The sequence below is a fragment of the Nicotiana sylvestris genome, chromosome 8, assembly GCF_000393655.2.
Source record: "Nicotiana sylvestris chromosome 8, ASM39365v2, whole genome shotgun sequence".
Classification (NCBI taxonomy): Eukaryota; Viridiplantae; Streptophyta; class Magnoliopsida; order Solanales; family Solanaceae; genus Nicotiana; species Nicotiana sylvestris.
In genome coordinates this window covers 8,351,400-8,367,524 of record NC_091064.1, presented here as the reverse complement: position 1 = coordinate 8,367,524, position 16,125 = coordinate 8,351,400, and the positions used below count along the sequence as shown (strand labels likewise).

The following is a 16,125-nucleotide window of genomic DNA, read 5'->3' as shown; positions in this document are numbered from 1 at the left end:
GCCATCACCATTCGTGCTTTAACTCTCTTTCTCACCCAAACAACAATAACAAACAATAGGGCAAGGAAAATAAATGAAATCTGCAATAATAATCCTGGCAAGGGAACAATAGTTCAACAACAAGTCCCGGCAAGGGACAACATCAATAACATCAACATCCCGACAAGGGAGATAACAAATAAAGCAACAATAGTCCGGCAAGGAGGGGCAACATAATGATCTCTTCTCTTTCTCACAACTCCTTAAGTACCTGCAAGAGTTGTTGCGCCTGCACATCTAACAAACTAGATGAGATAATAACAGGTAATGTGGAGTTAGGTCCAAGGAATTCATACCTGAGATGGTTGGGCAATGGCTTTAACTACAACTTTGGTGGTTCTTCGATAGATGGCTTGGCTGGAGGAGTCGCTCGATTTTCCAAGTGTAAGGGCTCAAATTCTAGAGTTCTATCCCAGAACCCTCTACCCTCTAATGCCAATACCCATTCCGCTAGTTCCTCTCCATTCACCTCATCCAAATTCATTAAACATGCAGCAAGGGGGTCCTCAATGGTTAGCACCTCATCATCAGTCTCCACGATTACATCCACGGCATCAATAAGAGAACAATTGGCGAATTCACTTGGTCGCCTCATAGATTTCTGCACATTGAATGTTATCTCCTCATCGTTCAATCTCATCTTGAGCTCCCCGATTTCACAATTAATGAGAGCTCTCCTTGTGGCCAAGAATGATCTTCCCAAAATTATGGGAATCTCTTCATCCACTCTGCAGTCTAAGATCACAAAATCTGCAGGGAACACAAATTTCCCTACCTGAACTAGCACATCATCTAGTATACCAGACGGTCGTTTCACTGTCCTGTCAGCCAGCTGCAACAACATAGAGGTGGGTCTAGCTCTTCCAATGCCCAGCCTTTTATAAATCGCCAGGGGCATAAGATTGATGTTGGCCCCTAGATCACACAATGCTTTAGCAAAAGCAAAATTACCAATAGTGCATGAAATTGTAAAGCTCTCTGGGCCAGACAGCTTTTCTACAATTGGTCTAGTCACCACTGCACTACATGTCTGAGTAAGAGTAACTGTGGCCAAGTCTTGGAAATCAAACTTTCGGGACATCAAGTCCTTCATCATTTTTTCATACCCAGGCATCTCCTTCAAAGCTTCAATCAATGGTATGTTTACCTGGATTTGTTTCAGCATTTTGAAGAACTTCTTGTATTGTTCCTCCTTTTGATACTTAGCCAGCCTCTGAGGGAAAGGTGCAAGAGGTCTCTTCTTCCCAATCAACTGGGATTGATCCTTATCAGCTGCTACATCAACTACTGGTTCCTGGACTGTCTCAACTTCTTTCTCGGTCGCATTCTGGATGCTATTTTCTTCCTGGGCAGGCTGGACTGGCACCTCCGTCTGTTTCGTTGACTCATCCAGCTCAATGGGCACTGGTATAAATGTCTCAGCTTGTCTAGTTTCTCGAGCCCTATCTTGCTCTACATCCAGATCTCTGCCATTATGTAGACTTACCGCCATCAGCTGCTTTGGGCCTTGATCTTTTGGATTTATCTGGGTGTCTGCACGTAGTGTCCCATGAGGACGATTGTTTAGAGACATAGAAATTTGGCCCACCTGCACTTCAATATTCTTGATTGTTGCATCATGTGCATCCACTCTCTCATTAAACTTTGCATTAGACCCAATAACCTGCCACATCATTGCCTCAAGTCTAGCAAACCCCTCTTCCTGCCTTCCACCATGCTGCTGAGGAGGGTGATACCCCTGCTGCTGATTCTAATTATTATATCCATGTGGCCTTGGGTAAGGTACCATATTGTTTGGGGGTCTCATACCTCCCATGTTTCCATTATTGAACTGTGGATGGATTTACCTGTATTGCTGATTTTGCTGGCCCCAATTCTGACCACCCTGTGTCTGGCCTCCATAATTAGACACATAATTCATGTCTTCAGGGTAGTGGTAATGATCATGTTTTGCATTCCATTGGTTACCGATTGGATGACTAATGCAAGATGCGCACAAGCCCCCATTGGTAGTATCTACGATGTGTACCTGCTACTTCTGCCCTGACTCTTCCACCTTTTTAGTGAGTATACTCATCTGTGTCAATAAGGTGGCCATATTTTCAGCCATAAAGTTGAATGGATCTAAGGGTACTGAGTGAACCACTGGAGTGATAGGTGCATTCCTGGTTGTCCATCCCGAATTTTGTGCCATCTTGTCAAGCAGACTCTGGCCTTCTCTCTATGTTTTGCTCAAAAATGCTCCACCAGCTGAAGCATCAACAATGTTCTTCACGCTATCTGACAATCCCATGTAAAACCGTTGCCCCAACATCAGATCTGGAATACCATGGTGCGGGCATATAACCAGCATCCCTTTAAAGCGCTCCCATGTTTCATACAGTGTCTCTATTGGTCTCTGTTTAAAACTCAAAATTTCATCAATTTGTTGAGCAGTCTTATTGGGTGGGTGGAACTTGTTATGGAATTGCCTGACTAACTCATCCCATGTTGTTATAGAATTTATGGGAAGTGAGTTTAGCCAAGTCTGGGCAGCTTCTATCACTGAGAATGGAAACAATAATACCTTGATTGCTTCAGGAGTTACGTTGGGCTGCCTTTGGGTTTTGCAGATAGAGAGGAAGTTCTTCAAGTGCTGTTGAGGATCTTCGACTTGCGACCCCGAAAATAGTCCCTTGTTCTGCAAGAAGTGCAGCATGTTATTCGTAATATGGAATGAATCAGCCTGTATCTGCGGAACTACAATGGTTGTGGACAGATTTTCAGTTGTGAGTTGTGCCCAGTCATAGAGAGCAGCCTCTGGCACTATTGGTACCGCTGGGTTTTCCTCGTGATCCCCCATGACTGTTTCAAATTGTGCAGTTGTTAGTTGTTGTTTGTTTTTCCGATTAGCCCGATTCAAGGCCTTGAAAACTTTCTCGGGATCTGATAATGCTTCAAATACTTCACCAGATCTCGATGAGTTTCTAGGCATGCACCTATGCAACCAAGTCAACAAACGTTAAAATTTCTATGTAAAAATTGGGTATAGAGAAAAAATGACTACAATAAGAATTTTTGTACTTCTTTCAATTGTAATTGATAACACCGTTAAATTCCCCGGCAACGACGCCAAAATTTGATCACGCCCAACTATGCCTTATAAAAGGACAATGCAAACGTTGCAAATATAACCTGAGTATTTATTCCCAGAGTCGAATCCGCAGAGAATTAACATATCAATTACTTTCGTTGGACTTACTAAATTCTTTAGAATCAACTTCCCCAAACATTGTGAATAACAGTTGATGGTATATTTAATAACTAAGATTGAAAGTCAATAAACAGTTGTAAACTAAATAAGCTTAAGTTGTGAACAATAATGAGAAGGTTCTAAGGTAGTGATTTCCCCTATTGATGGAATCCCTTCTGTTTATGTTTCATATAGATTTACCAACATATCTCTTTCAACCATGAACACTCTTTTTACCGTGAATCTCTCCCGAGTAATCACGATAATTTACTAGACGCACTCTCCCGAGATACGCTAGCTGGCTTTGTTTATTATAGTTCACTTTAGATTGCACCCAAGATTTCGTTATCCCTAATCCTGCCTTTAAACCCGCAGTTATAGATCCCTCTTATACTTTGGGAGTGATGTTGTCTAGCAATTACATAAATATGCACTCTCTCCCGAGTTATGCATACTAAATAGGCACAGCTAATTGAGGATCCTGTCAATTAACTACAACAAACACGTAGTTGAACAAATAGAGATTAAACTGGCAAACTATATTAACATACTCAAGAAGTTCATCCTTCAATAGGTTCCATCAAAATCCTAGACAAAAGATTTAGCTACTCATGACAATAGGTAAATAAACTATGAAAATATTCATGATCAAAATTGCAAGAAAAATAAAAAGAAGAAAATATGATGTTTTGGGTGATCTCACACACTTGTTTCTCTTGCCAAAGTACTTTCTAAAACATTACATGCCTCCCTTGGACGAGTTCTATTGTTTAATATCGGGTTTTGGGCTAAAAATCCCGTGTTTTGCACTTCAGTCCCTCAATTTTTCGCTTCCTATCGCGGTCCTACCGCGGTTACGCCAGAACCGCGGCCAACTAGCCTCTCAGAATCCGCAACAGCCTTCTGCCGCGGTCCGACCGCGGTTACGCCGGGACCGCGACAATCCATCTCCAGTTCTGGTTTTTGCTGCCTTCGCGTGGTGCACTTAGCGGATATTGTACGATTGGCCTCTTTTTCTCCATAATTGATCCCAAAAGTACTCCATAGACTTCTTTTATTGTATATAGCCTGCAAAGCATGAAAAACACTAATCAGAGCATTTTGTTATCACTTTTTACCACAAAAACTATATAAGAAGGTGGTTCTTTAGGGCCTAATTATAGTCCAATTCACCTATTATCAGCAACCTTCATGGTACATATAGGTCATTATGTAGCTTGTTATACAATGGTCTGTGATGGTCGATACTTATCGAATTCAAAAAATTCAAGTGCTCTATCATTGACGGGTGCCCTTTACTAAATATTGAGGAAACTAATGACTTAAAAATAAAACTTTAAACAATATTGTAACTCTTCATCCTAAATTATTATTATTATTATTATTATTATTATTATTATTATTATTATTATTTGTAAATAATTATTCTATAAGATAGAAATTAAAGTATATAATTTCACACATCCAAGTTAGCCATTTGTGTCAATATACTATCTTGGTTTTTATTGCCAAATATATGAGATTGTGTGTAATTCAAAGTTCTAAAATATTAGACAAAATTCTACCATTGAAAAATTGAAATAATTACTTTAAAACCTATCTAGCAAAAAATGAAAATTTATTTATTAATTAAAAAGTTCAAATAATGAATATAAGAAAATTATGAAGTTTTTAAAATTAATTGTTAATTTTTAACAAAGATGGTAGCTTTCTATGGTAATAATTTTGTAATGAATAAAAAAGGTCAAATAATGAATACAAAAAATGATAATAAACAATTTTGATGATTAATTGTAATAGATAATAATGATGAGGGGTAGTAAATTCAATCAGTATTTTGTGTTTGTATTGTTATGTCGAGGAAGCGGCAAACCCGAAAATAAAGAAGATAAAGAACACCAAATTTTAACGTGGAAAACCCTGTAAATCGAAGGTAAAAACCACGGGATCACAAAGATCCAAAAAAGGCTCCACTATAACAATAAGAGAGTTACAAAAGTTCTCCAAATTGGTTACACAACAAGTGTCAAACACCAACTAATCAATTGAAGAAAGAGTATAACCCACAAAAATGAAGCTGCTGTTCGATGCTCGAAATCATATGTTACGAGCCTCCAAATCTGATCTTCACCGTTCCAATCAAAGACCAGATGTTATGAACACTTAGTCAAAATTTCAGCCCGATCCAACGGTTAATAAATTGGAAAACGTGATTTGAAGTTGGCTGATCGGAATAAAAATCTGCAGCAAAATAAATATTTTTCTTCTCTTCTCTCTTGATGAAAGCTCTCTAAAAAACTACTCTTATGTGCTTAAATCTTTCAAAGACTTGTATCAATGAGCATAGAATAATTCTCCAAAGTTGTCCTATTTATAGATCATGAGTGGTGCTTTCTCTTAAAGCCAAAATCCACTCAAAATAGGAATAAATCGAATCCAATTCCAAATAGGAATGGAAACCAAAAGAGACACAAACATTTAACGTGGTTCGGTCAACTGACCTACGTCCACCGTGGAGATGAGCAATCCACTATATAAAAAGAGAGTACAAATTCTCGAGAGAACAATCTCACGAAGAGGCAAACACAAGTGACACACTAACACTTGTCCCGTAAAGTTCTCCCCCTAAACACGACTCTCACACCCCATGTGACTACATTGTGGATGCTACTGAGTGAGAAGGACGGATCTTCAATTTATAGAACTCCAAACATTTTCCTACAAGAAAAAGGACTAGCCAAGTATAAGAGAATTATAATTTCCTTCTACAAAAAGCAAAACCCAATTAAGGTAATTATATTTCTCTTTCCTTCAACAAATAGGAAAACCAAATATGGTAAGAAAAAATTATGGCAAACACCTAACAATTCTTCCCCTGGGCCAGAATTTTCTGATAAAATAAATTTGATCCACCTTCTTCATATAGCCTTCAACAGGTCGCATCTCCAAATCTCCACCACAAAGTTTGTCTCAACGTGCGTAGCACACCAGTCAAATTTCTCAGAAAAAATCACAATTATCGTCAAATATGTTGCGGCTAGAACTGAACCCGCCAAGATGAACCTTTCTTGAACCTCGCTCTGATAGCACTTGTTAGGACCGTAAAAATTAGGTGTCATACGGAAGCTAGCAAAGCAAACCTTGAGCATCGATAAATCATACAACAAAGGAGAAATATACCAAAAGAGAATAGGATTAGGCCATTGGGCCTTTGGCTGGACAACATGGGCATGGAGCATTTGCATCTATACCCGCTTTTTGTGTCACGTTTTAACTTGTGCCCACTTTGCAAAAAAATTTGCAAGCGTACCCGCTTTTCGCATATTTTCAGCATACAGAGCTGAAGTAGCAAAGGCAATCACGTAAAACTTCAGCATTCTAGTAGTCGGGCCGAAAGTTCAGCTCTAGAGCTGAAGTTTTTGTGTTGTAACTGGCGAACTTCAGCTCTAGAGCTGAAGTTTTTGTTTTTATAACTGGCGAACGTCAGCTCTAGAGATGAAGTTTTTGTTTTTGTAACTGGCAGCTGAAGTTTTTGTTTTGTAACTGGCGAACTTCAGTTCTAGAGCTGAAGTTTTTGTTTTGTAACTGGCAAACCTCAGCTCTAAAACTGAAATTTTTGTTTTGTAACTGGGAAACTTTAGCTCTTGAGATGAAGTTTTTGTCTTTGTAACTGGGGAACTTCAGCTCTAGAGCTGAAGTTTTTGTTCTATATTTGATTAACTTCAGCATAAAATAAAGAGGATGCATTGGCTGCTTCAACCCCACTTCTGCTCAATATTTATGTGAGTTCGATATAAGAAAGAATCCATTTTCAGCTACAAAAATATAACCTGTTTAAAGTTATTGTTGAAACTAGTTACGAAATAAAAGAAAACAATGAGATCGGGCGAAAACCTTGTTTTTTATGTTAAGAAATTCACTGAATCACTCAATAAGTTGTCTTTTTTAAAATCATAACTAATAAACTCAAAATTCTAATCCCCTTTTACATATCTAGCTTTATGCATTAAACATGGCTTTTCATTAACCAAACGTGTTCATCTGCTACAGCCTGCAGTTATTCCACGTTTCTTCGTCTATATTACGAAGGGGGTCTTGATGTAACTGATAAAGTTGTTGTCATGTGACCAGGAGGTCACAGATTCGAACCGCGAAAATTGCTTCTTGCATAAATGCAAGATAAGACTACGTACAATAAATTCTTGTGATCCGATCCTTCCACAAACCTCGCGCATAACAGAAGTTTAGTGGACTAGAATACCCTTTTTTCCAAGAAAATTCTTCTTTATTTTCTTCACCACATTGATAAATCCAAAGAAAGAAAGAAACAAAGAGGTGCATGACAAATATATGAGTGTCCTTGGATTCGCTCTTTGTTCAAGGTCAGGTCTCTTGAAAGATTCTCTTGTCCAGACTCTTCTGATCTTCTCTTTTTAATAACACAAAAATATATCTATTGAATGAGCTATTTCTTGTTGTCATGCACCGTATATTTTTTTTTTCTTATTTGGTATCAGGTATCCATATTCGAACTCGATTTAATTTAGATTCACATCGGAAAATCTTATATTGGGAATAAAACGTTCCTAATAAAGACGACCCCATACTAGTTATACGAACTGAAGACCTCTGGTTAAAGATGAAGGAATATACTACTTCACCACAACCCTTGTTGGTTCATTGTCGTATACTTTATGTTCTTTCTTCCAGATAAACACTCCACCTTTTCCCCATATATTTTACATAATTTTTTATACAACATTTTTACTCCCTTTATAACATAGTAATTATGAAGTTTTATTGCCAACTCAATATGCATATATAATGTTTAGGCGTATATATGACAATGAAGATTTTTCCATCTTTGTTGTCATATCTAAATGCTTTCATGGGTCACAAATGACTCACAATGACATATATAGACGGGAAAAGGCCAAATTTTACTAAACTATTTCAGATAAGAAATATTTTTTGTTGAAAACAATTCAAAATATTCAAAAATTATTCAGGTTCTAGTCGCAGCAGCGGGAGCAAAAATAATAGTCGACTTCTTCCCATATATTCAAGTTTTGATAAACTGAGTTAATCAATATTTGTGTTGGTGGGAGTTAGCTGACACTACGTAAAATTAGTCGAGACGTGCGCCTCGGACACCCCGGTTAGAAAAAATATTGAATATTAGCAAAGGTATACGACAAGGCCAAAGCTATGAGCTGTCCCACTAGAAGTTGACAAAAATGGCATGAAAATGAAAAGAAAACCGTTAAAAGTAGTAAGAAAATTTACCAACTCTTATGACTAACTAATAGATAACGTGATAAGCTTTTCACAACAATCTCTCTCTAATTAGGATGGTCAAAATAGATCATGAATATAGCGTTTAAAATTCTTACCCTATACTTAAATTTAGCTTGATTTAAGAATTGGTTTTGATTTTAGAGTTCAGTTTTGAAATATTAATTTTGGAAAAAACTTAATTTTTATATTTAGTTTTTTACAAATAATCCTTATGGCTTTCTTTAAAACAAAATTAATAGCGTTTTCCTGCCTAGTTCAGGAAACAAAGATACAATCCTTAACCAAAAGTATCGAGTTCGAGCCTCAGGTATGGAGTCACCTTTGTTAAGGAGCGCTTTTATCCCAATATCGGAGTTTTCGATGCAAATTCAGGTTTGATCAAGCCCCAATATAGTACCAGACACCAGGTGAAAAACCAAAAAGAAAAAAAAAATACCTTTATGGTTTTAGTCTCCAATTTAAAGAATCAGAAAGTAAGATAAAAATTTATTCGCACCCAATATTTACATCTATATTAATTTACAATTAAATTAGTGTACACATTGAATGGGGGTAAATTTGCGCTAATAATAAACTAGTGGGGTGGCTTCGTAATTTTTAAGACTAACTTCCTTCCTAGTGGCGGACTGAGGACCCAAGGACATATAAGTCCAAATTTCATTAAATTCAAATATTTGCTTTTAAACAGCGCACACGACCAACTCATATTTTTATTCTTTTAAATTAAAAGCTATGATTGCAAATTAAAAATATAAAAATACAAAAACAGTTCATAAAATCTATACCTACTCACACTTTACACCCTCACCTGATTTTTTTTCCATCTGTTTTTATCTGTAATTTTGATTTGATTTTCCATTTTAGCTCATCAACATTTTCTAGCTAAATCTCTAGGGTTCTAAATTTTAATTTTTGAAAAATTTCATATGAATTAGTACTAAAATAAAGCATTAGTTCATCACTAGCATTGAAGATGAAATAAAGGGTCCTATAAATTGTAACAGTAAAGTTGATTTTTTTTTTTTTTTAAAAGATGGGAATTTGCTATTCTTTAGTAAAAGGGAAGAGCAGTGAGAATGAGAGTAAAAAGATTGATTTGAAGTTGAGGAAGAGCAGTTCTAATAATGGAGATTTCAGCACATTTATAAGCAAGTTGAGTGGAGGAAGTGGAGCTGAGGAGAGGGGACTTGAGCAGATTGAAGGAAGGGTAATAGGGAATGGTGCTAGTAATGTTGCTTGTTTATATACTCAGCAAGGAAAGAAAGGTACCAATCAAGATGCCATGATTGTTTGGGAGGTTTGTCACTTAACTCTGTGGAGGATCAAATAATGCATGTATATCTGTTTTTTTTTTTTTTTTTTTTTTTTTGCATCTAATTCATAGGGTAGAAGGGGAACCTTAGAGCAATGGTAAAGTTGTCTCTGTGCGCGACCATAGGTAATAGGTTCGAGTCGTGGAATCAGCCACTGATGCTTGTGTCAGGGTTAGATGTGTAGGGGATGCACCTCTTCCCTAGAGAACGCAGGATGCTTTGTGCACGTGGATGCCCTTTTTTAATAATTCATAGGATGAACTCCGCCGGGTTTGCTCACATTGCCGGTCCTAAACCTGGATAAAAGAGGAGGATTGCGGTTGGCTAGCAAAGAACATAAAACTATAGTTTCATTGTGAATCCTCACTATATAGTTTATATGGAGTAATGTGGTTAGTGAGGATTCATATAGCCGACCCCTAACTTGTTTGAGATTGAGGCGTAGTTGTTGTTGTTGTATCTAATTCATAGGGTACCTAGTGACTCCAAGCGGTACAAGTTTGGGATAACTATGTCCAACAAAGCTAGACAGATTAAAAGAAATCACCGAACTTTTTTTTCCTCTCCATGGTGTCTCGTGATCCATTCCAACTTCATTGAGTCATTGACAGCTAGGCTACACCCTTGAGTGTAAACGTGCATGAACGTCTTAGAATTTGAATCTGTTATTTGTTCCTAAATACCTAAACTTTGTATGTAAAAGTTGAGTTTTTGTGTGTTGCTAAGTCAGCGTCAAGTACGAACTTAGATCGATGCTGATACTCCCTGAACTCTATTGGGCTCCATCTTGGAGTTAATTCATTGCTGAAGTGAATTGGGTGCTTTAGAATAGCGCCCCGCCAGTTTATTTAAAAGATTTTGCTTAATAATATCTAGTATATTGGCATCCTGCATAGCCCTCTTCGGATTTTAATTCCAGTTTTGCTTCACCCCGTTACCGTCATTGTTGAGCGTCAAAAAATGAGTATTAGGAAAGCATAGTTATTATCTTGTATTTTGTCTAATATGCTATTTGTCAAACAATAAATTAATTTGTTCTTGTCTATTGGGTCAGTTTATGACTTGGTTGGAATGTTTCTACAATAGAATTACTGTTTGCGAAGCGATACAATCTTTTGTGGAGTATTTGATGGGCATGGTCCTCATGGTCATATGGTTGCAAGGAAAGTTCGAGATTATCTTCCAGTTTTGCTGCAATCAGAATGGGAAACTAAATCATGTGGTGATCAAAATGCCACATCCGAGAATGGAAATGCTAATGGAGGCTCACATTTTGACGACATCGTGGATGATGATTTTATCGAATCAGTGGAAGCTGAGAACAACGAAAAATTCCCGGAAATCCATCTGCCACTTAAGAGGTCAATATTAAGGGCTTTTAGATCAATGGATAAGGAACTGAAGTTACACCCCTCAATCGACTGTTTCTGCAGCGGGTCAACTGCTGTTACTTTAGTAATGCAGGTAGTTACCATAATTTTGGTTTCTTTTATTTTCATCCAGAGTTGATGCATTAAAAACTAGTGTAACTTTATTGAAGCTGGAAAAGCAGTGTCGTCCATACTTTTCCGATATGCATTTTCCTTTAACCACATTGCATACGTTCCTCTTTGGTGCAGAATTGTGTTTCTATTTGGAAACAGAAAGTTGAATGAGAAATGTGCCAAGGTTGGACAGTTGTGCTAGTGAGATTAAAATGTGTGTATAAAAGCAAAACTCATCAATATCAAAGAAAATTACGTCGTTCAATAATTTAAAAGATGAGAATGTATATTCCCTTCTCTGATCCTATGTGCACCTCGCACCACTAAAAGACGTTTTGGATTTGTGTGTTCCCATCAACAGAGGCTTCCATTTAGCTTTAGGTGAAAAAAGTGAACTCCTGTAAACTACTTTTCTGAAGTATCAGAGCCCGAACTTGCTATTCAAAACATGTCAACTTTATGGAAATATTCACCTTATATAAAATATCAGTCACAACCAATTTAGCTATGAGGACCTTTGCTTCTTTCCTTATTTCACTTTTAAAGAAGAAATAATGTACCCCTAACCAGCGTCATTATAGTTGTCAGTAGCAGACTAGTAGCTTTAACACTATAGGAAGTGCAGTTGTTGGGGAATTATGCGCTTTTGAAGAACTTGATTTGCCTAGAATCTGAGCTTTTAATGGGTACCCCATTATCTGCTCCGAATAATACGCAATTACCCATGCAGATAGGGGAAGATACCTGTTATTTATGACTCAAATGCATTTTTGTGTTTTAATAAGTCATGTTTTCACTCCTAGCTCGATGAGTTTCGCTTTTATCTTCATGCCATTTTCGAGCATATGATTGATGTTAGAAGTTTCTAATGGGTGCGTTTTGTTGAATATGATCAAGAAAAATCAATATTGAGAAGTTGAGTGCATACTTAAGCAAAATTAATCACCTGTCGTTGGCTCATAGCTTTTGCTTGTCTTTTTTGTTTTTTGGTTGGTAAATAAGTATTGTCTTTGATGTTCACTCTATACTGCATAGGTTGGATGAAAACATGAAGCTGTAGTTTATTGATTCCCTTTCTATTTTCGTTACGTTTAAAGATCTCTAACACACTGATATTATGAATCAAAGATAGATGGAGTTCATTATATGGAGGAGCCCTATACTCATATTCAGTCAGACTTCATGCACAATTATTCTTCTAAGCTGGAGAATGCATATTAATGCTTATCTCACCTATTGTCAGAAATGCAGGGCCTTTCTTTTTACCTTGCTCATACTTCATGTTTAATTGGTTTGTTTCCTGATTTATCTAGAGATTTATGTTGTGATTCTTTCTTAATCAACTGTTTTCATGATTTTGCATGTTTTTAAAGTCGTGTAGATTTTTAGATTGATGAATACCACCTCTGTTGACCAGGATATGATGTTGAAACATTGTACTTTCGGAAATAAATAATGATTGAGTGGGAAGGTTTGCACACGATTCTGCTTGAGCATGGTTAATTTTTGCATCACTAATTGTGTAGCATCTTGAAAGAGGAGATAATAACTGATCTTCTGTGGTGTTCTCAGGGCAAGGATATATTTGTTGGTAATGTTGGTGACTCTAGAGCAGTTTTGGCGATGAGAGATAAAGACAACTCTTTAATGGCTGTACAGTTGACAGTAGATTTGAAGCCTAATCTTCCAAGTCAGTCTCTCATTCCCCTTCCCCCTTCACCCCCCCCCCCCCCCAAAAAAAAAAAACACACACACACACAAAAATGTTCATTAGCTGAAGCGGAAATCAGTTAAATTTCTTTCAGTTGTTTGAGATCAGTAGCTTTTGTCTTCCTCGTGTAGGAGAAGCTGCTAGAATCCAGAAATGTAAAGGACGGGTTTTTGCATTGCAAGATGAGCCGGAAGTTGCACGTGTGTGGTTGCCAAACTGTGACTCCCCAGGTTTGGCAATGGCCAGAGCATTTGGTGATTTTTGTCTCAAGGATTTTGGTTTAATTTCTGTCCCGGATGTGTATTACCACCACATTACTGAAAGGGATGAATTTGTGCTCCTTGCTACTGACGGGGTATTTTTCTTTTATCTCATGTTTAATCCTATCTTAACTATGCAGAAAACATACGACATCTTAGGGTGTGTTTGGTATGAGGGAAAATGTTTTCCACGGAATTTCTTGGAAAATAAGTGGTTTTCTTACTTATTTTATGGTGTTTAGTTAGCAGAATTTTTTTTTGGAAAATAATCTAGCCAAACATTATGGGAGACGAAATTGGTGAGTGCGAGGGGGTGAAGGGGCGGTGGGGTTCGGATCGGAGTTCGGGGTCGGGATCTGGATCGGGGTCAAAGTCGAGGGTCGGGTTTGTTGATTGGGGACAGGGATCGGGGTTCATCCTGATACAACATTTACATTTTTGATTTCGTAATATTTTGACTTTCTCAATGTAGGTTTGGGATGTCCTATCTAATAAGGAAGCTGTGGATATTGTGGCCTCCGCTCCAAGTCGTGAAACAGCTGGCCGAGCTCTTGTTGAGTGTGCTACTAGAGCATGGAGGCTAAAATATCCAACGTCAAAGAATGACGATTGTGCTGTAGTATGCCTTTACCTAGACTCCACACCTGTACCCGATGCCAAAGTGTTGGAAGGGCAAAATAGGCTGACAAATTCCCCTGAAATGGAAATTAAGACAAACACTATAGATGGAAATGTTGGAAGATCAGATACTGAAGCTATTTCAACTTCTCAGACCGCTGGTCGTGAAGATCTCAGTACTACCAAAGAAGCCAGTGAGATAGTTCCAGTTGTTGAGTCACAGGAAGAACAACATCCAGATAAAGGTCTTGGCCAGTCTAAGAGAAGTATAGCTGAGATCCTTTCAACTGCACAAGATGACGAATGGTCAGCGCTTGAGGGAATTACGAGGGTTAATAGTCTTCTTAGTCTCCCTAGATTCTTGTCTGCTGATAAAAGGTCTACCAGTTGGAGAAAATGGTTATGAGACATCAAAGCATGGAATATCGAATGATCTTCAGTGGTATTCTCTGCTGTTGTTGTCAAAGATTCTGCTGTAAATGAAACTGATAGGAGTAATAGTATAGCTTTTCAGTTAATTGTCAAATCAGGTGGTGGAATGGCCTGAACTGACAGATTGTTGTTGTGCTTGTGGACTATCCAAGTTGGCAATTCTTTTTGGTAGGAAAAGTTGTATTTGCTGCTTAAATTTGCGTACAATGCCATTGAAGAGGGCTCAGTAGAAATAACATTTGTTGTGTAGTTTTGCTTCTTCTTCTTCTTCTTCTTCTTCTTCTTCTTTTCTTTTTATTTTCTGTTTCATCTGCTTCAATTCATTTCCTTTGTTCAGCTAAGGAACTGCTGATTCATCTAATTTATCTTGCCGTTTATCCTGGTTTAAATGTTGAAAAGGAAGGACTTTCGGAACATTTAAGGGGTCGTTTGGTTGGGAAACAAATTATCTCATGATTAATTATCTCACTCTTACATGGGGATAAAAAATGCTACAATCCCGGGATTATTTATACCACGATTTTATCCCAACCAAACGTGGGATAAAATCATCTCAAATTTAATTCCGGGATTAATTATCCCTTATCCCTACCAAACGAACCCTAAGAGTTTAATTTCAACATTTCAATTTGGCGTGTTTTGAACTTGCTTACTTGTAATAGAGTTGTGACAATAACAAGAACAAACCCAGTATAATCTCATATAGTAGGGTCTGAGGAGGGTAGTGTGTACGCAGCGTTACCACTACCTTGTGACGGTGACGACAAATGACATCTACTCCAAATCGATCATTCATTTACAACTTTAATATGATTGATACTTAAGTCTAGGGTGACAAACGGGCGAATCGGGTCGGATATGAGTGGAACTTTAATATGATTGATACTTGAGTCTAGGGTGACAACAGGCGAATCGGGTCGGATATGAGTGGATCGAAATGAGTAATGCAAAAACGGATAAATTATCCGACCCGACCCATATTTTATACGGATAAAAAATGGGTCAACCGACGGATAATATGAATATCTATATTATCCATGGCTTCTTGAATATGATCAGTTTTGGGAGAATTCCTAGTCTCCTAAACTTGATGAACCCCCAATGCTTTACAAATATAAAAGTTAAACTCATTAATTATCCATTGGTTATCTATTTTCTAAGTGGATAATATGACATATTTGACCCATTTTTAAAAAGTTCATTATCGAATTCATTTTTTAATGGATAATATGGGTGAATAACTATTTTCTTTTAACCATTTTGTCACTACTACTTGAGTCACTCCTGCTGCAACCAAACCCCATCCTAAAGCAAGAAACGAAACGCATGATGAATATTATTATTGCAATGACAGAGGAAGCATACAGTTCAAAAATAGTATGACAAGAATCTATCTTTTTATTTTATGAGTAGAAGGATGAGGAGTTGAGGACTAATCATTGACGACAAAGCTAACTACCACTAACAAGGCAAAATTCACCAAATCAGAACCTACATTTATCTGTCTCACCTCTCGACCAAGACATTTGTAAACTGGTCACATGTTACATTGAAAGCTTCTGATTATGTGCTTTTCTTAACCTTCTCTCCAAAAGTTCAATAGGGAAATTAAGCGAAATAATATTCACGGATTAACATGTAAAAAACTAAAAATTACGCTTAGTGAAGGTTTTCCTATAATTCCCGAACCGACATGAAAGAATTGAGAGTGCCCTGGGTTTCTTTTTAACTCCCAAAT

At 37.4% G+C, this 16,125-nt stretch overlaps 2 protein-coding genes and 1 non-coding gene across 3 annotated transcripts; 2 read left to right on the top strand and 1 right to left on the bottom strand.

Moving 5' to 3' along the window:
- Positions 1-361: 361 nt before the first annotated feature.
- LOC138874651 (uncharacterized) lies at positions 362-2,881 on the bottom strand. Its single transcript, XM_070153424.1, has 4 exons — positions 2,606-2,881; positions 2,303-2,437; positions 1,187-1,789; positions 362-1,069 (listed from the first exon to the last, which is right to left on the bottom strand). Exons 1-4 carry the CDS (start codon positions 2,879-2,881, stop codon positions 362-364), a joined length of 1,722 nt encoding a protein of 573 aa, XP_070009525.1.
- Positions 2,364-2,470, top strand: LOC138876618 (small nucleolar RNA R71). The gene has a single exon (XR_011401963.1). It is a non-coding gene; the product is annotated as a small nucleolar RNA R71 (small nucleolar RNA).
- A 6,460-nt stretch (positions 2,882-9,341) lies between the features above and the next one.
- On the top strand, positions 9,342-14,645 carry LOC104235827 (probable protein phosphatase 2C 6). Its single transcript, XM_009789653.2, has 5 exons — positions 9,342-9,866; positions 10,969-11,346; positions 12,939-13,056; positions 13,209-13,432; positions 13,810-14,645. The coding sequence occupies exons 1-5, from the start codon at positions 9,603-9,605 to the stop codon at positions 14,359-14,361; spliced, it is 1,536 nt and encodes a 511-aa protein (XP_009787955.1). The 5' UTR covers positions 9,342-9,602; the 3' UTR covers positions 14,362-14,645.
- The last annotated feature ends 1,480 nt before the right edge of the window (positions 14,646-16,125 follow it).